At 49.9% G+C, this 27,765-nt stretch overlaps 1 protein-coding gene across 2 annotated transcripts in view; it reads left to right on the forward strand.

The window, feature by feature from the left end:
- The window catches only part of AP3B1 (adaptor related protein complex 3 subunit beta 1), a 1,836,520-nt gene that overhangs the window by 763,616 nt on the left and 1,045,139 nt on the right, over positions 1-27,765 (forward strand). For both annotated transcript variants that reach the window (XM_085632261.1, XM_085632260.1), the window contains exon 13: positions 26,714-26,846. In XM_085632261.1, coding sequence (XP_085488387.1) covers positions 26,714-26,846 — 133 coding nt within the window. The remainder of the gene's footprint in view (positions 1-26,713; positions 26,847-27,765) is intronic.

A 27,765-nucleotide genomic window follows, 5' to 3' on the forward strand; every position in this document is an offset into this window, starting at 1 on the left:
CTGGCCATCTGCTGAATTGCCACTTAGGGAAGCATGCCTGCCAGCCGAGGCAATGGGGGATCCAAACCAGTCATTCGGTTTCAGCGATATGTCCAGAACCTTTCCTTTGGAATGCAATTTAGAAAGTATTTCCAACCAAGACAGGTAGATGCAAATCGAAAACTACATTAACAACAAAAACCCACCCACCCATCCCCTCCCACTTCAACACCCCCCCCACTTCAACACCCCCCAACCTGTTGAAAGCACAACCCACCTATTACCCAATAAAAGCATTCGAAAATGGACCGCAAAAGTACCAATAGGAGCCTTATGGGAACCGCAGGAAGTCGTGCGGACGTCCCGTCTCAAGTTGGGGCCGGGTGAATCAAGTACTGCCAACATGCGTATCTTGCAGGAGAAAGATCCTCCATAGAGCTGAGGAGGAACTATGAGATCTAAACGATATATATGCAAAATAATGCCAGCCCTGTTGGACAGATAATAGATGACTTGCTTTTACCAGTGCAGCAGGCACCAGTGCTGCCAGGGGGCATAGCCGCATGAACAAGAGCAAATTCAGGTATAGTCATCAAATCAAGTAATAGGAGTATACAACACAGGGCAGGCAGTTGGAGGCAAGAACTCTGTAGTGTCAGAGACCAAACGGTGATGAAAGAGTTCGAATTTTAAACAAATACCGTAGCCTTGCAGGGGCTATAGCCAGAGTGTTCAGTCCAGTTTAAGCATTGTTGCTGAGGTGGTTCCCAGGACTGTCCATAGCCGACTTAACTCCATTTGTGGGCAGGCTTGTGGCCGAATTTCAGTGCCAATTTAGGGTCAGTGAAGACGTGTTTTCCCATGGGCTGTGATCCACAATTTGGCAAGATATAGAGGAGAGCAAGACAGCCCACCTTTTAGAAGTAGTCCTTTTGCCAGCTAAACTCCCTTTGGGTGCTCTGGACAGCCTTTGTTAAAGCAAGGTGGATGGAGATCTTGTTACCTGATGCTGTATGTCTCTTGTCCCTCAAACGTTAGAGAATTGTGTCTGGATCTCTTTCATGTAGGGACCATGCAATTATCAGTCCCGGCGAGGCTCCCGGTGGCAGGCAGGAACCCAACTAGCGGATGGGCATGCCCAACCGAGGGTAAACTGTTCAGCTACTCACCAAAGAGGAAGTGCAATAAATTCGCAGCTTAATCCTCTGTTTTCCTCATAGCTGTAAACTCCGCAGGCCCAGGATCTTGATGTTGCTTCTCCTGGAGCGAGCCTCCAGGCTCTTGTTTTTGGCCTTTATTAACTATAGTACCCTCTCCATCTGCCACATTTGTTCATTTGCACACGGGTGCTGTTATCCTTGACATCTGATAGACATCTAGCTGCAGATTCCTTATCAGACCGGATCCGGAAATATTTTCAGCAGTACCTGTGTGCCTCAGTAGTGCACGTCAAGCGACTCCGTAGTGATGTCATCTCCCGAAAGTGATGTCAACGGAGTCCATGAAAGCCCTGCTCCCCACGCGCTGACATCAGTTCCTTCTTTTCTGTGCTAGCAACCACAGTTTCTGCAACCATTTTTCAGCCTACTTGACGTTTTTTCGTCGATGGAGCAGTGTGCCTTTTTCTACCCTTATTCAATGGCCTCAGGGTTCAAGCCTTGCGAGTCCTGTGTACGACAAAAGTCCATCAAGGACTCTTACTCGGTATGCGTGTGGTGTCTGGGTGAGCCCCATTACACCGACAAGTGCAACTCTTGTCACCAGCTCCGACAGGAAGCGTGCCGGGAATGTCCCTGAAGTTCCTTGTTGCTTGCATGTCACAGTCATCAAAGTCTTCTTGTTGTCCTCGGTACCCTGGATCAACTGCGCTAGGAACTGTTCCCGCAGGCGTCATTCTCCTTCGACGTCTGGAGGGAAGTTTCGGTATCAGCGGTCGAAGTCGCGGTGCCTCCTGCCTTCAGCGCCTAACAGTGGTCCCCGCTCTTCTGTTGAAGTGTCAGGGCTTGAGATCCCCCCTGCGTCTCCCCACCTATCTTGGGGTGTCTCTGACCCAGATGAGACAATATTCTTAATCTTGTCATTCTATTCTTGGTTTTTCACCTTCCTCTGGAGCACACTTCGGCCACACAGAAGTGCATAAGGTCTTGCCTGTGACCCTTCCGGTGGATTCTTCTCTTGCTTCAGGTCAGCCTTCTGTGTCTGACACCTTAGCAACACCAGTGCACAGCCCGTCAACACTCCCACCTTTGGCTCCTGCTTCTGGGCTGCTGACTCCAGCGTCAGGCTCTTGTCTGAAGGCTCCCATAGTCATGCCATTGACACCGATTGATGCTCCTTTCGACTTCGAGACGTCGCTTTCTTGGCATCGACCGGTTTCTGTTTTGGCATCTGATGCGGCACTGATGAAGCCGACTGTCTGACTCCCTTCCTCTGGTTTTTCCTTCTGAGGACCATGGTTGTGGTAGTACTACAGACGGTGCAGTGCGTCTCCCTTCCATTTCGGACACCGTTCCATCATCTATGCAGTCTAGCTGGTTACTTGACTTTGGTGACGCCAATGGCTTAGACTTCTCTCCAGCCTCCTGTCTCCTCATGGTTTGGCTACGGAGATGAGTCCTGCTCTTGCGGCCATTCTCAATTGAGTTTCGGTCGTACTGGATTTACAACTTTGTTCTGTGGAATTGTCAGCAGACCCTTTAATTGGTGTTCTACATCCTGACCAGTTTTACGTTGAGCCTGTACTTCCTTATAGTGTCTTTACGATATCCTGTTGGTTGCTTTGGCTAAAACTGAAACAGGGCTCCCTGTGTTCTCACAGGCATTGCCCGGCCCCTGGGGATCCTTCCTGTCTCCTTAGACAACCCTCTCCTAAGAGCTTAGTGGTTCAACCTCCTTTAGCCACCCAAAATATTGATTTTCTCCCTCTTGTCCCTCCGGAAAGAGAGACCAGGAAATTTGACGCTTGTGGTAGGTGTATTTTTTCTTCTTCTAGCTCTGCCCTGCGCTCTCTGAACACTTCTTGTGTCCTCGCCCGCTTCTCCCATGCCTCGTGGGACTCAGTAGAATGCCCCTGGTACAAGATGCCACTCTTAGCATCTGCTGCGGAATGGATACCTCTGATTCTGTTGCTCAATCTATGACCTCTTCCATAGTTCTATGTCCGCGTGCATGGTTGCGTACTTCAAGGTTTTGGAAGCTGTGCAAACTACGTTGGCATGCCTTTTGATGGCGCCCATGCCGACTCACTCTACGCTGGTTCCAAGATAATCTTGGTGGTATGGAGTCTTAACTCTGTTTTTGCACTAGGGTTGTTAGGGAAAGTGTTTTTCCCCTTGTTTTGACTCTTATCTGCCTTTATAGAGAGGAGTACTTTTCTCCCTTTCAGAGTTACATCCGGTGTTGTGTTCTTGCTTTCTGCAGGTTTTTTTCTTCTCAATTATTCTGTCAGTGACAGGTTTCATTTCCAGCCATCTGGAACATATCCTGCTTTGTGGTCTTGTGGGAGTCTGTTCTTACAGCTTCTTTTTGCCACTTGATTTTCTTCCTACCTGAGCACTTACTATGTGGCGTGTATTCTGTTTATGTTGTACGGATGCACTATAGCCTTGTTCCCCATTCTCTGGGACCTTATTTTGTATGCTTTAGAGGTATTTTGTGAGCTATCTATGCACTTAGCACCCCTTATAGGGACTTCGACTTCATCTTTTCTCTGCTCCTTATGTCCATATGATACTGGTACCACAGGCAGGCACACACTTTGGCCTGATTAACTTTCATTCCGGTCTTCAACCCTCTTCGGTGTGGACCCTCTCTTTGTTTTGATTTTCCTTGTGGCACACGTGGATTTTCTCCTGCTCATATCTGTGTTCCTATTGGTTCGGGCCTGGGTTCCACAACTCCTCCCTGATGCCCTTGTGGTATTGGTGTCATTTTGGCATATTATTTTGAATTGCACCGGATCACTGCTTTCTTGTGTAGACCCTGTTCTACTTTATCTTGCTCCTGATGCTGCTTATCTTCAGCAGTTTGGTGTTCTTGCATGTCTTTTTACCCTGTCGATGTTCTACCTACCTACTTTGATTAGTGCAGCTGCTGTTGCCTCCTGCTGTTTTTTTTATACAGATCTGCTATTGCACCTATGGGGTACCTGTTGTGGCGGCTGTTCTTTTCAGTTCTCTTGACCTGGGACACCCGTCCCCTTAATTGTTTGGATCCTTGTCTGCTATCCTTATTTCACAAGAGGCTGATTTTCCCTATCTTTCCTGTATCTTTCCTTCCTCTACTCCTGCCTTCATGGCATCCCATTTTTAATGAGAGAGGTTAATTTAAATACTTTCTTTGATGGTTATATTTAATTAAGTTGTTGTGGGGCATATCCTATCTTTTCTAAAGTTTCCATGAAGTGTTGGTCAGTTTGCTTTTCGTTTCATCCTGGCGGTCTTCTTTTTCTTCCTCCTTTTCCTCCCTTGCTAGACTTTCCACATGCTGTTTATTCTTTGCTTCTCCTGCTACCACCTGCTGGCATCCTTCCTCAGTCAGTGGCGTTGGTTTTTGGACACTTGTCCTTGTTTTCCTGTAGTGGGCAATGCCTTCCACTTCCTACTCTTATGTGCCATTGTGTTGCAGTTTCCCAGCCTTGTCTTTCTGTCTCCACCTCAGTTACGGTCGTATACTCTTTTATGACAGTAGGATGTATTATCTCTGTCCTTTCTTGGTTACCTCTGTTCTTGGAGTGTCCTTCATTCCTCCACTTCTTGTCCTCCCGCTCACTTGTTACCTTTGGATGAGTGGATATACTTTTGCTGTACCCTGTATGACTTGTGTGTCAACAGGAATTTCAAATATTATTATATGCATGTTTAGCCTTATATACATTTATCTTTGGATGTATACCTATCTCTTGAATGGATCTCTTGTAATTGTCTTTTGCTTCAGGTATATATGTGTCTGTTTTGCACATATGATTGTCTGGCATTTTTACCTACATAAAAGAAAAGGGGTCCTTCTTGGTTGCTGCATTTTACCTACACCCTTCCTGGTTACCTGGTTCAACTTTCTTGGTTGTACTTGTCTGTTTCTTTCCTTGTCTTCAGTGAGTGTCTGTTACATTATTCTGGAGGATGGCTTGTATATCTTCAAGGCTCTCAGTTAAGAATGGTTTCTTTTTACTGTTTTTTTTTTTTTAATATGTTTTTATTATTTCCAAATCATAACAATTCGATCATTATCAGAATATGTAGGCAAGCAGGTACTCATGCAATGAGAATACAACCTGATCGCGCCCAGGGAACAAGTGACATAGCCATTACTGACTTGCATTGTGCTCTGCTCTTCAATACAATAGTGCCAAATGTCCACGAGACCCTTGATAAGCAAATGTAATAGTAGCAACCAATTGTCATTGAGGATAATGTAAAAGACAACCTTGCTGCACATTTAATACTACTAAATGAACCTCCCCCCTCCCAACTCCCCGGCGTATCACACATAACAAAGATAATGATAACTTCAAAGTGTATCACAGAGGAGTACAATAAAGGTATACTGTGTCAAGCATCAGGAAGTCCCTCCGTGCCAGAGACGAATGTAGTCAGGGACACAATGGGTACACACATCAAATTATAAAATATACAGTGGTCAAGACAGAACAGCCGGGTCACCAGCCACAGGGTCTTCGTCCAGATCAGTGTCTGGAATTTTCAGCAAAATTACTAATGTTTCCAAGCCCTTGCTGCCTCCAGAGCTTTCTCACTATTTGCCGTGTTGCGTGCTGTAATCGAACGGCGCCCGCATTCTGCCCATTTAAGGTCAGCCTTCCATCTCAGAGCACTTGGCCCCCTCTTGAATTTCTAATGTTCTGTAATGTCTCTTTTAGCCAAGAGAAGGCCCAAGTCCAAAATCTTACTAGTAATCTTGTTCTTGGATGAATGGGAGAACCAGCGCAGCAGACAAATGCCTGTAATGGGCTCTACATCTCTCTCAGTGATTTCACGCAGTAGTGCAACAACCTCTTCCCAATAAGTCCCAAGGGGGGGCAGTCCCACATCTTGTGACGAAAATCTGCACCCTCCGTGTTACAGCACAGGCACATTGCCGTATCCGTGTCAGAATATTTATTAATTTTTGCTGGGGTAAGGTACGCCCTGTGTAGTATAAATAAGTGCACCAGTTGGAAGCGTGCATTTCTAGAGCTTTTCCACGCTCGTTCAACTAGCTCAGCCCATACTTTCTCAGGAATCTCTTCACCTGAGTCCTCCTCCCACTTCTGTCGTAGTGTCGGTAACGGAGTCAGTGCCTCATGTGTCATACGCCTATAGAGGCAGGTGACTGCCTTAAAGGTTCCTGCCACTAATACTACGTACTGACAGGCCATTGAGGTTTGTGGTTCAATCAGCCCCTCTCACCAATGTTTTTAAATGGCCGCAACGAGCTCCGAGTGGAGCAAAACGTCCCCACGAGACAGGTCGTACCGTTCCTGCAATGTACCGAAGGGAAGCAAGGTGTTGTCCTCATAGAAGTCCCCAGTATAGTCAGTCCCTTCTCCTTCCAGTCGGTCAGCTTAGTCCAGTTACCTCCATGCGGTAGAGCAGTGCACATGGCCAAAGGGATCTCAAGGGCATAAGGACGCGTGATCTGCGCTCTCCTCTGTCTCCTGTTCCAACCTAGCCGAAACGTCCATAGTTCGTTAGAAAGTGCCTTAAGTCGTAAAGGCAATTGTAAAATAATTCTGGATAGTATCTGCCCGGGGGTCTTCCCTCCGTCTTGTCCACCCGGCCCTCGAAATTCCAATGCTACCACTTGGGTAAGCCACTGCAATTGGGCCGCCAAGTAGTATGTCTCAAGGTCAGGAACCGCCAGTCCACCCTCTGATTTCGGTCTCATTAGTATTTTCAGCGCCACCCTCCGTCTGCCAGCAGCCCAGAGAAACCCCGTAATTATTGACTGAAGCTGTTTAAAAATCGACGCTGGTATCCAAACATGCAGGGTTCTAAAATAGTACAGTAGCCTGGTGAGGGTCACCATCTTAAGCAGGGCCCCTTGACCGGCCACCGAGAGAGGCAGCGTTCCCCCAAAACTCAAGGTTGCTTTTAAGACCCCGGATGGCTCTGCCCACATTACCCACTAGTAAGTCAGTCTGTGTAGGATAAATTCGGGTCCCCAGGTACGTCAGGCATCGGTATTCCCATTGCACCCTGTCTGTAACTGGAGGGCCACCATCCAATGGAGCGGCGGGGATCAGGCAACTCTTGACCCAATTCACTTTGAGTCCGATGAGGGCGTCAGCAGTATTCGCTGGAAACATGAGTAGGTCATTAGCGTAAAGCGCAATATGGTGAGTCTGACCATGCACAAAAAGCCCAGGATACTGCAGCCCCGTCCTGGCCTGGGCCGCTAGCGACTCCATGGCCTGGGCAAATAAGAGAGGGGAGAGTGGGCAGCCCTGTCTCATCCCACGTCTCACAGCGCAGGCGTCCGAGATCAATCTACCCCTTTTAACCCCAGCAGTGGAATGATTGTATAATAAAGCCGTCCAAGCTATAAAAGTATCCCCAAGCCAAAACTTTGCAGGGCCATTCTAGACTGTCGAATGCTTTCTCTTTATCTACCGCAGCGGATTCTTTCGGATAAGTGCCAGCTTCTAATATACGAAGTAGGCGTCTCACATTTATGGCTGTGTTCCTGGTCGGAATAAATCCCGCTTTATCCCTGTGTATTAAGTGAACCATGTGAGGGAGCAGCCGGGTTGCCAACATCCAACTTAAAATCTTGTAATCAGTGGTGAGCATGGACAGCGGGCGATATGCAGTCCTATCAGATGGCGGTTTCCCTGGTGTCAGCGTGGAATAATAATTGCTTTGTGAGTAGTGACGGGCATTTGTCCCGCTCGCTTCGCTTCATTATAAAGTGTCACTAACTTAGGATCCAGAAGATCAATGTAGGTCAGGTAAAACTCAATCGGCAGGCCATCTGCCCCAGTAGTCTTTTTTCGTGCCATATGTTTGATCGCTTCTCGAACTTCCCCAATGGCTATATCCTGAGCCGACGCTCCGCCTTTGCCCTGTCTAGTTTCGGAAGATCTGCTGCAGCTATAAACTCCCCAAGGACCCTATCATTCAGCGTCACCTTACTCTGATAGATATCCGTATAATAAGCAAGGAACTGATCATTAATCCCTTGCTGGGTATAGCAAACGTCCCCAGTTGGACTAAACAATTCTAATATGACATCCCTCGTCTAGCTGGATTGGCTAACCAAGCCAGTAACGCTCCGGATCTGTCTCGCTCTGGATGAGCACGCGCTAAATATTTTTTATAATCAAAACAGCGCAGTCTCTCGATCCGTGTGGCAACTTCCTTCCTCGCCTCCATTAGATCCTGCTGTCTATCAGGTTGCCCAGGCCGTTCCTGTTCAACTTCACGCAAGCGTTGGTCCGCCTTCTCTATCTCTTGTTGTAGCGCCTTACGCACCCCCATCATGTTGGTAATGACCTCGTAACGGAGCTTTAAAAGCATCCCATTCTACAGCAGTCGATGATGCCGTGCCAGTGTTCTCTAGAAAGTATTGAGTAATGCCAGTACCCACCACCGCACGATAGGCCTGATCCTCTAACAGTTCTGAATTTAAGCACCATGCCAGGATTGTAGGATGCGCAAGTGCCCAATGTACCCGCAGGAGAAGTTGGTTATGATCTGAGAGTGTCCTGGTGAGGTATTCACTATGTTTGACTGCTGCATGAATATCTGGGGAGCAGAGTATCACATCTAAACGAACATGGAGCTTGTGTAGTGCCGAGAAGAAGGAATAGTCGCGGATTCCCGGATGATGTGCCCTCCATGTGTCAACTAACCCCCATTTATGCTGCCAATCCCTTCTAGCCGTAGAAATCTTGTGAATAGGTGCGTCAGGGAGGGGTGGATGGGACCTATCCAGTGATACATCAGGAATAGAGTTAACTTCCCCGCCCATAATCATTGAGCCTGTCAAATGCGGTGCCAGTTTCCCTTACTGCTGGGTAAAAAAGTCTGGCTGCTCTTTGTTGGGCGCATAGATGTTGCTCAGCACTATGTCCCTGCAATTTAGTCGACAAGCAACCATCACGTATTTCCCCTCTGGGTCTGTAAGCTGTTGTGTAGGCTGGAAAGGAACCCCTGCCTGACCCATATTAATACTCCCCGCGCAAAGGCAGAGTAAGTTGTATAAAAGCTCTGACCCCGCCATCTACGTTGCAGGCGAGGCCCTCTTGGCTTGTGATGTGTGTTTCCTGAAGGAAAGCGATTTGAACCCGTCTACGCACTAAGTACGCATGTATTTTGTGACGGCGCACCATTGTATGCATGCCCCTGACATTCCATGATATGCATTTTAATTCAAGTAACAAACCCATGATATAGCTGTGCACAGTACCTTAGTAATCTTTTTAAGGTAACACGCCGAGGTCCCATAAGCATCCCATTACAAAACAGAAAAAAAAACAACTCCCCTCCCCCTCCCTCCTCCGCCCCCACTCCCCAGAACAGGTACTAAAACGCTAGTCCCCATCCAAACTAACTATACACTCAGTATCCTCAAGTCACTACAGAGGAACAAGGGAGAAAGAAGCTGCGAACCGGCGTTGCAATAATCATCACATCGCCTATGCCTCCAGTAACACACATTGCCCCATATCCGGGGGCGCATAACAATGACTTGGAGACCCCCCACAATCCCATCATCTCAGCAATGGAAGAAGACACAGTTCAGCGCAGGGAAGCCCAGGAAAAGGATAAGCAACAGATAGTAGGGAAGAGAGAGAGCGAGGCAGAGCTAGTAAAAGCAGCATATCGGTCAAATAATTTAATCTGCTGTGCCTGGAGTAACGTGGTAACTTAACACTGCCAGCATGGGATACATCCGAGTCCGAGGCAACCAATGCCATTTCTGACCCTGTTTATGCTCCTGACAGCATTTTATGGTCCTGTAACAGTGCCGACACCACCCGCAGAGCATCATTCCTCTCCCTTGCCGTCTGGGAGGCACTAAGTGCCCGCATGGGGTTGCAACGATGCCTTATCTTTCGAGTCCTTTGTGGGAGTTGCTCCCCAGGGGAAGGCGTGTGTCCCCGCTCCGCCGGTCTGCGGACAGTTTTGTAGGATTCAATCCGGTCCCAAGCCTCCTTGGAGTCATCGCAAAAGTGTGTCTTGCCATCTAGGATAATCCGCAGCCGAGCCGGGAACATCAAGGAGTACTTGAGCCCTTCATCTCGCAAGGCCCTCTTGACTGCTAAAAAAAGACGTGTGGCGTAGTTGGACCTCCAACGTGTTGTCAGGGAAGATCGACACTCTACTATTATCCCCTGTGTAGGGCCCTGATTTTGCGTGCTTTCTGCAGCAGGAAATCCCTGTCTTTGTAATGAAGGGGTCGGGCCACCACCGGGCGAGGAGGCCATCCCGGCGCCAGAGGTCAGGCAGGGACTCTGTGGGCTCTCTCCAGGGTATAGAACTGGGTCAATCCAACGGGTGCCACCACATCTCAAAGCCAGTCTTCCAGGTAGGTGATCATATTAGAACCTTCTATCCTCTCCGGGAGACCCAGCACGCGAATGTTGTTGCTACGGTTATGCCCTTCAGCATCTTCAGCTCTCTTCTCCAATGACTGAACTCTGTGGGAGATATCCACCATCTGGTCAGAGAGGGGTTGCTGCACCGGTGTCATGTCCGCCAGGGAGGCCTATGTTTGCTTCACCCGTTCGACCAGCATGGTGTGTTCTGCTTGCAGGAGCCCCAGCCCCACAGCCACATTGGCAATGTCCTGATGCAATGTTTCTTTGGTATCCGTTATAGCCTGCAAGATCTGAGCCAGTTGTTGCTGGACTAAGTTGTCAACTGGCATCTCAGGTGAATCCGGTCATCAGTGTTCCTGAGTCGGTTCTTCCTGTTCCGGGGGAGCCCCCATTTGCTTGCCCCTGGGTTTCCCATGTCCGTAGGGGAGTAGTACCACCCACCAAGTATATATAGACAATGGTGCTCACCAGCGCGTTCGCCGGTGCAGCGGTGCAAATGGTAGTCCCACGTATTAGTGCGACAGCGTCAGCCAGGCACTGTCCCTGCTAGCTGTCAGTGTTAATCACAAAGCCCCAATCACCAGTGTCCGGCCACCGCAAGCAACACTAAAGCCAGCGGCACAGTGCACGCCCTTAAAGCGTGCACCCTATTTCTGCCCAGACAGGAAATTCAGCGTGCAGCAACACTGGTAGAAACGGGGCTCAACCGCCCCTCTGGCAGGACCAAGACCCCAAGGGCAGCAGGGCCCCTGCAGTGACGGCTGGACAACGACCGCCTCCCCCTCCAATTCGTGGAGTTGCAGAGTCGGACTCCCCAAGGATAGACACCCGGGCTCTGCCCCGTTCAGTCCCAATCAGTAGGAGAGGACGCACGGCACACAGGAGGGTAACCACAGTCGCAACTTCCAGGCCCCTGATACAAGCAGCAACACTTTAGCCGGTATGTTTTGTGCGGCGGTGCACCCGGGGCGACCCCATCATCCAGTTGACACCCGGTACAAGGAACCCCCTGACCCAGCGTTCCAAGCAGGGTTCAGTGTACTCCAGGGGCGCTGCAGCGGGGGATCTCCGCTCGTCAGCGCATCAGCAAAATGGCGCCGGATCCCGCGTGCACTGCCGCTAGCAGTGGCGAATTACGGGGGCTCCCCTGCAGTCCATGCGAGCGAATTGCCACTTCAGGAGTTTACTTCGGCCCGGCCCCAAAGCTGCTGTCGGCACCGCAAGCCGGCGCGTGATGGCTCCGTCACAGCGCTCGAGGCACTGCGCCGGGAGAACACCGCGTCACCTAGTTCTCACCTGAGTGGCCCCCGCAGTTCAAGTCCAGGCCGTCAGAGCCCCTGCGCAATCCCCTGGGCAAAGCAGGCAGCCGCAGGGATCGGGCAGGCCATCTCCGCATCCGCCGGGTGCTCCGATGTAACTGGCGTCGCCATCTTGGTGTCTCGGAGCCGGAGCCTCTCCTGTCTCAACTTCCGCGGCGCCACAGGCACTCGGGACCTCCGAATGTCAGGCCCAGGTGCTGCCCAGTAGTGGTGAGGTCCAGTGTATGCCCCCAGAATTGGGGCAACAGCAGTCAATCAGGATAAGTAATTAGGCCGGCGCGAAGCTCCAAGCTCACGGGTTCGTCGCCATCGGCTCGTAAGCCACTCCCCTTCAACGGTTTCTTTTTACTGTTCTTGTAGTTTTCCTAGCAATGCTCTTCAGCATTCTTTGTTCATTTTTTTTCTTTTCTCCATCGTTCTAACATTGGAGGTGTATGTTTTCGAAATCTTTTTCTCAGGATAGTTTCCTTGACGATCGGTGGGTGCTCTTTATGCGTTGTATGCGTTTGCGGTGCTTGAGCACGCTGTGTATGCGCATTCCATTTGCTTTTGAGCCTGGACTCAATCGCTATTGTCCTTGGTCTCTCTGCATTCCTGATCCCAGGATAGAACAATCTCCTGCCAAAGTGTGTACACTTTGGCAGGAGATTGTTCTATCCTGGGATCATTGGGTTGGGTACCCAGTAGGGCCGGTTGGCTCGATAATGTGGGCCCAGACCTTGACCCCTTAGAGTCTCAAATGACGAAGCTCCGCCAACAAGGGTGGGCTGATGGACTCTTAATCTCCTGGCGCAGTGATGTATTAATTATCTGAAGAGGTGTGCACGGTGTATGTAGCATCACGCGGCATTTTGTTCTTTATTTTTTGGACTTAAGACCTTCTGTTAGTGTATTTCGGTGTCTTTTGGGGATTGAAGGTGCTGTAGTCCTTAAACTAGTTCCCCTAGGACCCTTGTATAGATTATTGTAAAGTCTTGTGATGTCTGCCTGCCCCAGATTGTTGTTCTTGCAAAATCTTCAATTAGGAATATATTACAAAAAAGAAAGTGTTACTTCTCCCTCAGTTCTCCTGCTATTTCTGCGTTTAAAAACACACAAGACCATATTTTAAACCGCATAGTCCTTTTCTTCCTTAATCTACCATTTTTGCAGGTGCTTTGCATTTTTTAAATCTATTCTTAGTGCCTGTTCAGCAAGCGTTTGAGTAAAACCAGCCTTTCAGTAAAACAGCACTATACACGAAGAGTTGGTTCTGAACTGATCCTCATTTGTTCTTCTCTAAATCCCCTTTTTTAGGTCTCGCCTGGCGGAGCAGCGCAAAGTGCTGCTCGCTGGGCGAGAGATATTGTAGATGAGTAGATTTGAGAAGGGGTCTTGAATCCCCGCCCCTCATTTTCATTGGCTGGCATCACTGTTTATGCTAAACGGTGGCCTGCCATTGGAAAAAGGGTTTTGTAGCCGCTGCCCAGTACCAGTTGCGCAAGAGGGATTCAATAACACGACGGTGTAGCCCTTTTGATCGTGCAGTGTGTGCTGCCCAAACACTGGGCTGTGTATTGTGTAGATAACTTGTATCTTCCCATCTCGTTCATCTTTTCACTTTTCTTATATCGGTTTTCTTACTTTCGCTGTAAAACCCAAGCACACACGCTCTCTTCTGTCAGACTTTATTTCACCGATCTCTACTCGATTATACCCCCACGTCTCTATTTCCTCTCTTGTGCTGTCTTTCGCTGTCTCTATTCTCGCCTAGTTCTTTCTCAAATTTCAGTTCAAGCCCCCCAACTTTTACTCGTTTTTCCTTATGCCTCACCCTTTCCTCCCTCTTTCTCTTTCATCTCCTTTTTCGTCTTCACACCTCTTAGATCCTTTATTCTCTCTTCTGTCATAGCTCCCCTCTCTTTCACCCTCCTTTTCATTTCTCTACATCCCTTTCTCAATTTTTTACTCCGGTCTCACATTTTATTCTCTCTTCCTGTTTCTTTCCTCTCGCCGCTTCCTCTCACCTCGCTTCTCACCCCCACCCCACTTCAGTTCCCTTTTTTCTTTCTCTTCTGTTTTCTCTTCTCACCCCACCTCATCACGCATTCTTCCTCTTAGTCTCTTTCATGTATTGCCTCTTCTCTTAAATTCCTTTATCTTTCCTGTATCCGCGTTCCATTTGATTCCCCTCTTCTCTGTTCCTTTTCCTCTCTCGGTTTTATTTCCATTACCTTTTCTCTAGTCGCCCCTCGTTTCTCATCATTTCCTTTCAATTTTTTTCTCTTCCCATTCCCAATTCCCTAAACCTAACTCCCAGTCTCATTTCATCTTCTCTCCTTTCATCTTTCAGACGTCTTCTGTCCACCCTCTTTTTATTCTTTATTCCTCCCCCAGCACCCTTCTAAACCACTCTTGCCTCGCGAACTCCTTCTACAACCTCGTATGATTTCCTTCTGCACAGAAGTGATCTGGTCTTTCCTGCGTTAGAGGGGTTTTCGCGTAGAAATTGACTGAAAGCCCAGTGTCGTTCACAATCACCTGTCAGACTCCAGTGCCTGGAGGCGTTTCATATGTAGACGCTATATAAATGTATGAAGACGCTTGTTTATTTCTGCTGTGTTTCATTTATAAAATGTTAAATGCAGAGGCTGACTAGTTTTCTCAGGAGCTGGGGAATTCTCAGTATAACTAACCTGCGTCCTTCCCAGTGGCTATAATATACTCACTATCCGATTTGACCGCCAGTTCTTTTGGACAGTTAGGTGCTGTATGCACGATCTGTCAAAAGGACCTCTGGAAATAAGTACGCCCTGGGGAAATGGTGGTCCCCGTGGCCAGGGGGCCGCATTGGACCACCTTCATTGTTGTGTGTATGCCCCAGGAAGGTCCGCTACTGCTTGGGGGCTGGGCCCCCCAACATTCCAATTAAGTGCCCCAGGGAGTTGGCGGTCCATGGGGCTACAGGGGCTGGGTGGGCCTACCCGCATTCCAATTAAGTGCCTCGGGGAAGTGGCGGTCCACTGGGCTTTTGAGGGCCGAGCAGGCCCCCCACATTTTCATTTTTACAGCCTCAGGGAGGTGGTCAGGGCTTTAAGTGGGCCGGGTCTCACCGGTGCTGAGCACCGGCAGTTTTTTAAAGGAGGCCCCGAAACGGGTCTCTATCGAGCTCTGTTTTGTGCCCTGGCACAGGCGGTCCGTTTTTTTCCGGACTGCAGTGACAACAGGCACATCGATCTACTCTGCTCACTTCTAACTAGTGGAGGTTATTACAGGACGTCATGCCAGGTGAGCGTTGTAGGGGAAGGGAAATCCTTTAAAGAGAGTCATTTTCTCTCTGGATTTCCCTTCTCTTTTTGAAACTCAGACAGGGCTGGCTCAAGGCATGGGCAGCGTGGGCAGCTGCCCCAGGGCCTCGCACTCATTCCTACCAGCACCGGGGCCCCGCACAAGTGTAACACACCACCGATCTTCATGTACCCCTGTCGATCCAATTGAAAGAAAGGTGTCTCGTAACAATTGGGCCCATGGGAGGCCCCCCCACCCCCTCCCTGGGCCTCTCAGGGATGGTGTGGAAAGGCCTAGGAGAGGGGGACACTTCTTCTTGTCCCAGTTCCACCGAAACACATTTTGCAGGTTTGTCCTGCAATTAGGCCTCCTGCCCATTCAGAGACACTGCGGGAAGCCCATTGTCTAGCTCTTGAGCGCCCCACACAGTTTTAGAGCAGTCAACCTCTAAGCTGGGGAACCGGGTTCAAGTCTCTGCAACAACCCTCAACGTCCTGTGAATCTGAAAGAAACACGTTAGTTAGATTCCTCACCTTAGAATATCCCCAGGCATCAGACTGGATCCGGAAGATTTTTCGTCAGCAATACCCCTTGCGCGTCGCTAGGCGTCGTCTGCGGCTCCGCGTCCGAGTACTTAGACGCCGCCCTCGCGCGCTGACGTCAGTTCTTCTTTTTTCCGCGCCAGTAAGCGCTGATCCGGGAGAGCTACCCCTTTTAGTCTTTTTTGACTAAATCTTTTTTGATCACTTTTGATCCTTGTCTGTCGACATCTGGTGCCGGTAGGATGCCTGGGTTCAAGGCTTGCGAGGATTGCCATCGACTGATGTCGGTGACCGACCACCACCGCCGGTGCCTCTACTGTTTAGGCCCCGACCACGACGCGGAGTCGTGCTCCGATTGCCAGGCCCTGACTTCGAAGGCTCGGCGGGAGCGGTCCCGCAAGCTTCTCGAGCTTCGCCAGTCAGCTCCGCGTCGTGCGCGATCCCGGTCCAGGAGGAGGTCCAAGGATCGCTCGCGGAGCCCTAGCCGACGCCACCATCGATCGTCGGGCTCCAAGTCGTCGAGTAAGTCCAAACGCTCTAAGAAGTCCAAGCGGCGACATCGCTCTTCGGACTCCCCTCGCCGGTCGCGCGACTCGGCCGAGGGTCCGGGTGGTTCCAACCCCGCGGCTCCGGCGGAGCCGCAGGCGCCGCGCCCGTCCCCATACCCTCCGGTCCCTGGGACTAACGCGACGCCGGCGGAGGTCAGTGCCTTCCTCTCGGCCATGAGGAGCCTGGCCCCGCCGTCGACGCCCGCTGGCGCGCCTTCGGGCCCCGCGGACTCGACTGGGCGACCTTGCCTGCCGGCGGCTTCGGTCCCGGCGCCGTCGACGACTCCGGTCTTGACGCCGCAGGTCCCCGCGGGGCCCATTCCTGGGCCCCCGTCGACGCCGGTTGACCTAACCACTCCTCCACCGGCGCCGGCGAATGAACCACCGGCGCCGCCGGCGCAGACGCCTACACCTCCGGTGCCGCCGACGCCTTTGGTGCCGACTCCGGACGGCGTCCAACCCCAGTTTAGCCCTATTCTGGACCCGGCGCCGCAACGGCGTCGACTGACGCCGCGTCCGGTGCAGCTTGAGACCTATCATCTCTACAGTCCGGCTCCGATCATTCCTCCTGTTTATCAGGAATCGGACGACGGGGGCGACTGGGAGGGGTTCGAGGACCCTATGGCTGTTCAGTCGCAGCTTTCACAGGACTGGGCAGATGAACTGGGGGAGGCCAGTGGTCTGGATACCTCGCCAGACACTGGATTCACTTCTCCTCCGACTGTGGCTTCGGAGGAGGGTGCAGCATTTTCTGTGGTGCTGCGCAAGGCGGCCGCAGCCCTTGGGCTCGAGCTGCCTGCCGTGGCTGTGAGGACTAACATCCTCACTGAGGTGCTTCAAACCGCAGCAAGCTCCACTGAGCCTCTGCTGCCGTTCAATGAGGCCCTCACTGACGTTCTGCAGGGCACCTGGTCCAAGCCCTCCACAGTTCCTCCTGTGGATAGGAACGTTGCCAGGCGCCACCGCCCTGCTCCGGGCGACCCCAGTTTCCTGTCCCAACACCCCACCCCGAGAGTCTGGTTATCCAGGCCTCTACCTCCCAATCCTCCTTCCCGACCGCTCCGCCGGACCGGGATTCCAAGAGACTCGAGCAGTTTGGCAAGAAACTGTTCTCGTCCCTTAGTTTGGGCCTGCGGTCTTTGAACACCGCCTGTCTCTTGGACCGTTATTCCCATTCTCTGTGGGATACGGTGGAGGACGTGCTGCCCCTGTGTCCGGAGGAGGTCCGGACACGTCTTACCCAGGCTTTGGCCGATGGGAGGGATGCAGCGCGGCACGCCATACGATGTGGGCTTGCCACCACGGACTCGCTGGGTCGGGCGATTTCCACCACGGTGGCGCTCCGCCGCCACGCCTGGATGCGGTCCACGTCATTTTCCGGGGATGTCCAGAACACCCTCATGGACATGCCCTTTGATGGCACTCGCCTGTTTGGTGAGAAGGCGGACAGTGCGCTGAACCGCTTTAAGGACTCCCGGGCTACGGCCAAGTCCTTGGGCCTCTCGGCTCCGCGGGCGCACACCTCCGCTTTTCGCCCCTTTCGTGGCCAAGGAAGGGGCGCCTCCTCACGTCCGCCCAGCCACCAGCCGCAGAACGAACCTGCGCGCGGACGTGGTTTCCGCCGTGGTGGATCTGGAGGACGACGTGGTCAGCCCACATCCACCCCGGCAGCATCCGCCTCAAAGCCTTCCTAGTCCGAGCTTTCAGGCCCATTCCACGCCAGTGGGCGGCAGAGTTCGCCATCACCTGCTCCACTGGCGGTCCATTACATCGGACAGGTGGGTGCTGCAAATCGTCCGAAGGGGCTACTCCCTCCCCTTCGAGACGACCCCTCCAGCCATGCCACCGCAGCACCACCGTATCTCGGGGGATCATTTGAATCTTCTCCGCGAGGAAGTTTCGGCCCTCTTGGCCAAGGGGGCCGTCGAGCGCGTTCCGAGTCCAGAAGTAGGTCGTGGTTGTTATTCCCACTACTTTCTGGTTCCCAAGAAGGGCAAAGGGGGCCTACGCCCCATCTTGGACCTCCGGAACGTCAATGCCTTCCTCCGAAAGGAAAGGTTCAAGATGTTAACCTTGGCTCAGGTTCTAGCTGCCCTAGGCCCCGGAGACTGGATGATAGCGTTGGACTTGCAGGACGCATATTTCCATATCCCCGTCCTGCCGGCCCACCGGCGTTACCTGCGGTTCACGGTGGGATAAGAGCATTTTCAGTTTACCGTGCTCCCCTTCGGCCTCACCAGTGCCCCTCGGGTGTTCACGAAAGTGATGGCGGTGGTCGCAGCTCATCTGCGCAGATCAGGGGTTCCAGTCTTCCCCTATCTCGACGACTGGTTGTTGAAGGCGGGCTCGCCCCAGGCAGTCGTCTCCCACCTCCAGACTACGGCGGATCTCCTGCATTTGCTGGGATTTTCCATCAACGTGCCGAAGTCACACCTGAGTCCCTCTCAGAAGCTCCTCTTCATCGGAGCAGTTCTCGATTCGGCGCGGTTCCGGGTCTATCCACCGGAACAGCGGGTCCGGGATATACAGGCCCTGATTCCCGTCTTTCGGCCTCTATCCTGGGTTTCGGTCAGGCTAGTGTTGCGGCTTCTGGGGCTGATGGCCTCCTGCATCCTACTAGTGCATCACGCCAGGCGGCGCATGCGGGCTCTGCAGTGGGACCTGAAGTTTCAGTGGGCCCAGCATCACGGCAACCTGTCCGACCATGTCTTGATCTCGGAGGGCACTGCACAGCAGTTGCAGTGGTGGCTCACGGACCGCGATTGGGTCATGGGCAGGAGCCTCTCCCTTCCCCAACCGGAGCATGTCGTAGTGACGGATGCGTCCCTCCTGGGATGGGGTGGCCATATGGGAGAGGCAGAGATCAGAGGCCTCTGGTCTCCGGCGGAGTCTCGTCTCCACATCAACCTGTTGGAGTTGAGAGCGATCCGACTTGCACTGAAAGCCTTCCTTCCCTCTGTCAGGGGCAGTGTCGTGCAGGTGTTCACGGACAACACCACCGCCATGTGGTATTGCAACAAACAGGGCGGGGTGGGGTCGTGGACCCTTTGTCAGGAGGCTCTGCGCCTCTGGACGTGGCTGGAACACCAGGGCGTCACCCTAGTGGTTCAACATCTGGCGGGCTCTCTGAACGCCAGAGCGGACGAACTCAGCCGCCGGTGCATGATGGATCACGAATGGCGTCTGAACTCCGGAGTGGCGCAAGGTCTCTTTCAGCAGTGGGGAGAGCCTTGGTTAGATCTATTCGCCACCGAAGAGAACGCGCAATGTCAGCAGTTCTACGCGTTGGAATTTCCAAGGCGGCACTCGCTCGGCGACGCTTTTCGTCACGAGTGGAGTTGCGGTCTGTTGTACGCCTTTCCGCCTATACCACTTCTGCCCAGAGTGCTGAAGAAGTTCAGGCACGACCGGGCCCAAGTCATCTTGGTGGCTCCGGATTGGGCACGAAGATACTGGTATCCCGAGCTACTCAGTCTGTTGACCGATCCTCCGATACGTCTGCCCCTTCGGGAGGATCTTCTGTCGCAGCAGCAGGGGACGGTCCTCCACCCGAACCTGTCCAGCCTCCACCTCCATGCGTGGAGATTGAGCGGCGGCAGTTGATGCCATTTGACTTGCCTCCTGAAGTCTGTGATATCATTCTGGCAGCCAGGCGTCCCTCCACAAAGACGGTATACGCCTGCCGGTGGAACAATTTTGTGGCATGGTGCACAGCAAAGGCTGTGGATCCCCTTTCCGCCCCTCTTTCTGAGGTTCTCCTCTTTCTTCTTTCTCTGGCCCGGCAGGGCTCTGCCCTGGGCACCCTGAAAGGTTATCTTGCTGCCATCTCCGCCTTCTTGCGGCTTCCTGATCAGCCTTCTCTTTTCAAGTCCCCTGTGGTTACACGCTTTCTAAAAGGCATTACTCACACGTTCCCTCCTGTCCCTTTTGTAATGCCTCAGTGGGACTTGAATCTGGTCTTAACATTCCTGATGTGCGCTCCCTTTGAGCCTCTTCACAATTGTCCTCTTCGTCTTCTGACTCTTAAGACTGCTTTTCTGGTAGCCATCGCCTCGGCTAGACGGGTGAGTGAGCTCCAGGCTTTATCTTCAAAGCCTCCTTTTCTCTCTGTTCATCCGGACAAGGTTGTCCTTCGGCCTCGTCCTTCCTTTCTTCCGAAAGTGGTGACTCCTTTTCATCTTGGGCAGTCTGTCACCTTGCCCACCTTCTTTCCGCCTCCGCATCCTTCCAAAGAGGAAGGGAGGCTCCACCGTCTGGACCCAAAACGTGCGCTCTCCTTTTATCTGGACCGCATAAAACAGTTCCGGGTGGACGACCAGCTTTTTGTTGGGTACGTGGGCGCTAAGAAGGGGAAAGCTGTGCACAAACGGACCATCTCTCGGTGGGTCGTTTTGTGTATCAAAATTTGCTATTCTTTGGCAAAAAAGGACCCTCCTGTTGGGCTGCGCGCCCATTCTACTCGGGCCACAGCGGCTACTACTGCTTTGGGACGAGGAGTCCCTTTGCAGGACATCTGTCAGGCGGCGACGTGGGCTTCGTTACACACGTTTGCCTGGCATTATTGCCTTGACAGCCAAGTCCGGAGGGATGGCTTCTTTGGCCGTTCTGTCCACACCAGAAAGTCCTGGAGATCTTGGTTCGCAGACCCACCACCGGGGATGGTATTGCTTGGGTATCTATTCTAAGGTGAGGAATCTAACTAACGTGTTTCTTTCAGATGAACAAGTTACTTACCTTCGGTAACGATGTATCTGTAAGAAACATTAGTTAGTTAGATTCCTCACCGACCCACCCATCCTCCCCGTTCTGCGAACTGACATCTAGGGTTAAGGTTATCCTTTTCAGGCCCCTAGATTTTATTTTTTGGCACCAGTGTCGGTCTTTGCATGGCTCTGCGTTCCTGGCGCGGAAAGCTATGTACAAGAACTGACGTCAGCGCGCGAGGGCGGCGTCTAAGTACTCCGACGACGTCATTCCGGCGCACGATGCCGACGACGGACGCGGAGCCGCAGACGACGCCTAGCGATGCGCAAGGGGTATTGCTGACGAAAAATCTTCCGGATCCAGTCTGACGCCTGGGGATATTCTAAGGTGAGGAATCTAACTAACTAATGTTTCTTACAGATACATCGTTACCGAAGGTAAGTAACTTGTTCTTCTGGGCAAATCACTTAATCTCCCTGTGACTAACAATTAATGAATGTATCCATCTGTAACAAAACTGGTGCTCATGTAAGTGCTCTGATACCTGATATCTTCAAGTCTAGTTTGCGCTATATAAACTCTTAAAAATGTTTTTTTAAAACCGTCTCAGCCCACAAGCAGTTCTCACACCTTCAGCCCGATGTGAGTTGTTAAAGAGGTACTTGTAGGAGGCTGAGAGGATGAGCTGCAGCCCACGGAGCCCTGAAGGTGTCACTTTTGTAAATTAGGGGGCCTCGCACATTCCCCTTCGCCCGGGGCCCCAAAAATCCTAGAACTGGCTCTGAACTCGGAAGCAGCAACATTGTCGTGGTGTCATCAGGGCTTTAAGTGGAAGGTTTTTCAATATTATATACAAGCCATAGTTGCTGCTAATTTATCTTATGCAACTAACAGCCACTGACAAAACCAAAAGTCCTGACTTGTTGTAGGTATGATATTACTTGTCGATTAGATATCTGGTTGCAATGACAGAAACAGCTAAATACAAGTCGGGCGGCACACTATGATAGGCACAGATTTTTAGCTTACATGTTTTAAACCATGCCCCCAATTACATGGGCCACGCCCCTTTGAGAGACCCCCCCTCCCCCAGTTTTTTCATCCCACTTAAAGCCCTGGAGGTGGTGATCCTCAGGGCTTGGCATAAGCCCAAGAGGAGGGTTCTATGAGCCACCCTCCTTCATCCCCGTGGGATTTGGCCTACCCAGGGGCTTTAAAAAATAGGTGAGTGGGAGACCACACGTCTTTTTAGGTGAGCCTGGGCAGCCATGAGCTGCTCTGTGAGGCATACTGTATTCCGAATGGACCTGCAGGTTTGCCCACTCATATTCTTCATTGGCTTGTGTCATTGTCCTTTGTAAACTGTGGCTTTTCATTGGTCAATAGGTTTAGTAGTCCCTCCTTAGTACCGCCTTGTCTCATCTTGTAACCTCCCATAAGGATTGGCCCCTTTACGTGTGTTGGTACTGGGTAGGCTTTAATTACAGCCTCCGAGTACTATTTCGTTAAATTATTTTCACCTGCCTGCAGTTGAAGGCAAGACAGCTCTCACGTAATTTTTTTTTTTTTTAATAGCATGGCATGTCACAGTGGCTGCCACGCCTTTGCTTTATTTGTGGCGCCGAACGCGGCCACATGTGTTTTTTTTTTTTTTTACTATTTATTTTCTTTTTTAGTTGATTTTTAGAAGCGCCCCATGCCTCGCTATCATATTAATAGAGGCTGCGCACCCTTCTCTAGATGAGGCGTGTCTAGAGAGTAGTCTGCGTCCGCTATTAAAGTAAAACCGCGGCGATTTTACAAAAAAAAAAGCAGCATTTGTTTGTCAAGTTGACAAACAAATGTTTTTTTTGGTAAAAGAGCCCCATACCGCGCTTTCACTTTAATAGCGGCCTCAAACCTTTCTTTCGACGGCTAAAGGAGGGGGCGTGTCCTCTATTAATGTGAAAGAGTGGTCTGATGCATCTTGTAAAGAACAGAATATTTGCAATGCAATAGGTCTTGCATTTACGAGAATTTAAGGTATTGTCATTTACAATGCCAATAGCTCAAACTCTCATAAATGCAAGACCTAATGCATTGCAAATGCTTGTTCTGTCTGTGTTGCCAATGAAAGCTAGTGCATCTAGTCGTTCAGCCCTCCCTGCACGTATAAACGAACATCACTAATAAAAAGATTGACGTCAGAACACAGGCATGACTAAAACTGCATACCCTGTGCAATAAAGCCACCTCATACGTTTCGTCGGGTTTGGAGGATGTACAGGGAGATTCATTGAATATTTGGATGGAAAAAGACGATTTAACATCAGATGTTTCATTCCAAGTAATTATGTGACAAAATGATAAGGAATTCCAAGGAACAACGGGAGTTATCAGTGGGATACACACTCCTTTAGGGGTTTTCTCATATCACATCAATTACCAGATTGGTCCATATGTTCCAGTTTATATAGGCCTACATAATCCTACTACCCCTCCACTTTGCCTGTCCTTTTGTACTACCGTGCAGGAAGCACTGTTTTAGGAGCTGTTCGTGCAAGGGTGCATGTTTGCACAATTTGAACCAGTATTGAAGACATTCTCAGTTTTATGTTTTAATTAACACTCCAACCAATATACAGTTCTTGATTGGACAGTTGTAACAGTAGGTGCATAAGAAAATGTTAAATCTTTTTCCCATCGAATTTCTCCAGGTTGCCTTGCCTACAAGGTTAGTCTTGCCTTCGCTTTTCTGCCGTTAACTGAAGGTTTCCTAATACATCTTGAGAAGTTCATTTAATTTTTGTATCTGTTAGGGTGATATTAAAGTTTAATGCGGTGGTTTTCACATGTAGTTTTTCCTTATGTAGTTTAAATATGTTTTTGTCTACCCATTAATCCTTCTTTTGTTCCTTCGCTGTTACTAACATTTTACTGTCATTGCACCACTTTGTCATTGCAAGGTCGTGCTGTTTACCAATCCACATTGTATGCATCGTCCCCTTCTGTTCAACCTCAACCACATATCTCACAGTTGTGCGTTTATAGCCCTGCAACGGCATTGGTTGTTTTTCGTATAGCATGCAGTTTGTTAGTATTTAACTTAAGGATGTGTTCTCTGTGAGTCAAGGGCTTATCCCACGACATCTATCATTGAAAGTGTTTGATACATTATATCAATCATCTTGGGGAGAAAGAACTTACTCCAAGAATTATTGTATATATTCTGAGACCAAGCATGATGCCATGATTGTGTCACAATGCAATAAAAAGACCAGAAATAGAAACATAGAGCAATTACTCTTTTGTCTAGTAATGTAGCTTGTGGACTACAATTAGGTGCTCATTTAGGGTGTGGTGGGACAGTTACACTGCCATTAATTGGCACTGGTGCTGCTCCACCAAACCAGTGTTTCCCAGCCTGTGAACAAGATGTAGAGTAGAAGGGTTTTCACCAGCGAACAACAATGTGATGGATAAAACACTTGAATTAATGTCAGCCACTGACGAGCGCACGGCTGCTTTCCAGTTCGCTTTTTGCCCACTATACCAGACTAGGCAGAGCCTGCCTTGGGTTGATCAAAAGAGACCCTGCTCTTTATGACAACAGTCCATCCTAGACTGGTAGGTGAGGCACCCTCCAGAAGGAAAATTTGCAACTCCAGACCATTTCCTGCCTTTTTGTGGCTCTTCAGGAGGGTGCACCTTGAGGCCTTTAAAACGTGAGCATAGGACTAATGTCTGGGCATGCCTATCACATTTATGATGTGAATTAAAACCAATAACAAGGTTTCTTCCATCAGATCTGAAACTGGTGTCAGAAATTGTTTATCTGGCTTGAGGTGGATGCAGTGTTTTTCAACACTGACCACTTCAGGAGGGTGTTACGCAACTAAACCTAATTCAAAAGGAGAGGTAAGAAAAGTGTACCTCATTTCCCAGCATCCACTTGTACAGAAAGTGACAATACTGCTCTTCCCAGCATCTGTCCCTTGAAAAAGTGACATCACTGGTTTCTTGCCAAACCATTTTAAAAAAAGGAAACCAGGCAAGCAGAACTTGTTTCTCAGCGTCCACTACCTCAGAGCATGATATAATTAAATTTGTGCCAGGAACAGCCTTGGCCCCGAACTGAGCTTCACTGCAACCTATGAAGTAAGATATAATCCTGTGCCTCACCCACCCCACACTGCCTATGCTCGAATCACACCCAGATATAGATCACACAAACACTCACATAGGCCCAACCTCAAACCACCATATACCATCATACTATCAAATTCCAGCTCATGCTTCTTCACCTCGGCTTTGTGGTATTCCACACGCCAGACATTTCGAACCTCACCACCTATCACTAAATGCTTTCATCATTATATAACCCTGGTTAACTCCCACATCTTTGTAAATCTTAGCCATCCTTGTTCCCACAAGCTACAGCGCCCTGTACAGTCCGCAAACGTAGAAAGGAAAGAGGCCTTCTTTTGTGTCCAGCACCCTAGGCAAGCGACAGTCCGCGAAACGGAGATTCTTACATGCCACTTTTTACTCTATGCAACTCTGTATGCCACTTTCCATCTCATCTACATGTGTCCTGGACAGAACAAGGACTTTGCTGACAAATCTTTGAATCTCTTCACCACCTAAATATTGTTTTTTGTTATCTCTAGGAAAATGCCTTATCCTCCTAGTTTAATCTTGGTAAAAAATAGATTTTGTCCCCACATAAGATTTGTATTTTAAGTATTAGTGTAGCATTGGAATGCATTAGAAATCCTCCAATGTTCAGTATACCCAATCGGAGCATTAAGGTTGTGCCCATGAGAGAAAGTAGTTTTTTTCATTTGTTCACCCAGCTAAACTAGTTTTAGTTTTGATTTTATTTAAATGGTGGTGTTGAATAGGAAGTTCTAAACCTCAATCCCTGCACCTTGTCACATGCCCCCTGTTCTTTAGTATTGTGGCACCTTGATCTTAACACTTCATTTTGATTCCAGGTTGTTGCTTATCCTGCTGTCTTCATTAATTTAGATGAGCACTGGTTTAAAAAGTATGTTAATTTCAAAAGCGAAACAAGGGCAGTATCCCAGTATCGCAAGAAAACCTTAGCTACATGTACTCTCAAATGGCTGTATCTCTCTGGAGTCAGCGTGGCATCCAAGAATTAAAAAGTGTGTGGTTGCTTTCCACACTAATGTTGTATTGTGCATTTTAGGTCACCTTAATGGTAAAACCTATTTATGGCAATCCATTGTACTCTAAGCAGAACGTTGTGGAGTCCTATTACAATAAAGAGTTGTGTCAATCCTTCATTGATGAATGAAAACCCCTGTAATTGGTAAAACTAAGCATAGGTTGTCCAAGTGTCAACATTGGAAATATTGCCTTCAAATCTTTTTGAAAGCATTGGCTCTTTATGCACTTGAACAATGAGCTGTATTCCTTATGCGATTTTTGGGAAGGGTGTGCAATTTAGAATGTGTACCAAAATAAGAAAAAAAAAGATCTGTCAAGGAGCTAGTTGATAGTTTGTGAGTTGTCTTGCCACCTATAATCCAGAAATAAGAATCGCTGCTTAAGCTATGTGTTTATTAATATTTGGATTTTATCTCAGCTCTGCAAATCTAAGATCTTATTTACTTCCTTCTCTTTTCAATTGTACCATAGTTCACCGCTAATTGTTGAAAACTGACAAGGTAATCAATAGTCAGACTTTGAAGCTATGCACAGCCACATATGTACATTTCATGTACATTTTTGATGAAGTTGCCAAAGAACAGATGTATGTATTGTTGTTTACACAGTAGGATAACATTTTGCATTTGTTTCCTTTAGACGTACGTCAAAAGTCAAGATAAGCTGTTTGCTGCAGCTGCGATACAAGCTATTGGCAGATGCGCAACAAACATTTCCGAAGTTACTGACACATGTCTCAATGGTCTTGTTTATTTGCTGTCCAGTCGGGATGGTGAGTTAATTGCTGTGTTTTTGTTTTATTCATATCAGCAGGTTAAGTGAAAATGTGTTAAAATGTGTAATTCCTTGGGGATTTTAAAACACTTAGGGGTCTATTACGATGGCGGGCGGACAAAGTCCGCCCGCCATCGCACCGTGTAATGGGTCCGCCCGCCATATGGCTGCGGTCCCGCATACACAATTAGGATGCCCCGCCACACTGGCGGGCGCATCCTGCATTCTTTACATTGCGGCGAGTGGTGCTGTCAGCAGCACTCGCCGCAATGCAAAGAAGGCATTTGTGAATTTGCATGCACAATGTGGCATAGGTATCACCTCATGTGCCCCCCGCCCCCAACACCCTGGGGGCCCGCAACGGGCCCCCAACTTGGGAAACCGCATGCTACCACGGAAAGGCTGCTTACTGCGGGCATGCAAAGAAGGCATTTGTGAATTTGCATGCACAATGTGGCATAGGTACCACCCCATGTGCCCCCCGCCCCAACACCCTGGGGGCCCGCAACGGGCCCCTAACTGGGGAAACCGCATGCTGCCACGGAAAGGCTGCTTACTGCGGGCATTGTAATATGGATGGCGGTGTCTAGCAGACACCGCCACCATATTCAACCCTTTTCTGCCCGGTCGACTCGCCGACCGGGCGGAAAAGCGGCGGATGGTCTTCCCGTCCGCCGCGGTACCCCCCGCCATCATAATATGGCGGGGGAAATGGGGGGCAGGTGGGGGATAATGTCGGGCGGATCACCACTGCCATGGGGGCGGTGGCGATCCGCCCAACATTGTAATCGACCCCTTGGTATGGGATTCTTTGACACAATATGTTGTAGAGATTCGATGTTGCAGCATAATCTAAATTCTGTGGTAATATAGCTTGTTATAGTTGTGGCAGCGCTCGAGTTACTTGATGCTAACAA

The sequence above is a fragment of the Triturus cristatus genome, chromosome 2_1, assembly GCF_964204655.1.
Source record: "Triturus cristatus chromosome 2_1, aTriCri1.1, whole genome shotgun sequence".
In the NCBI taxonomy this organism is placed as follows: Eukaryota; Metazoa; Chordata; class Amphibia; order Caudata; family Salamandridae; genus Triturus; species Triturus cristatus.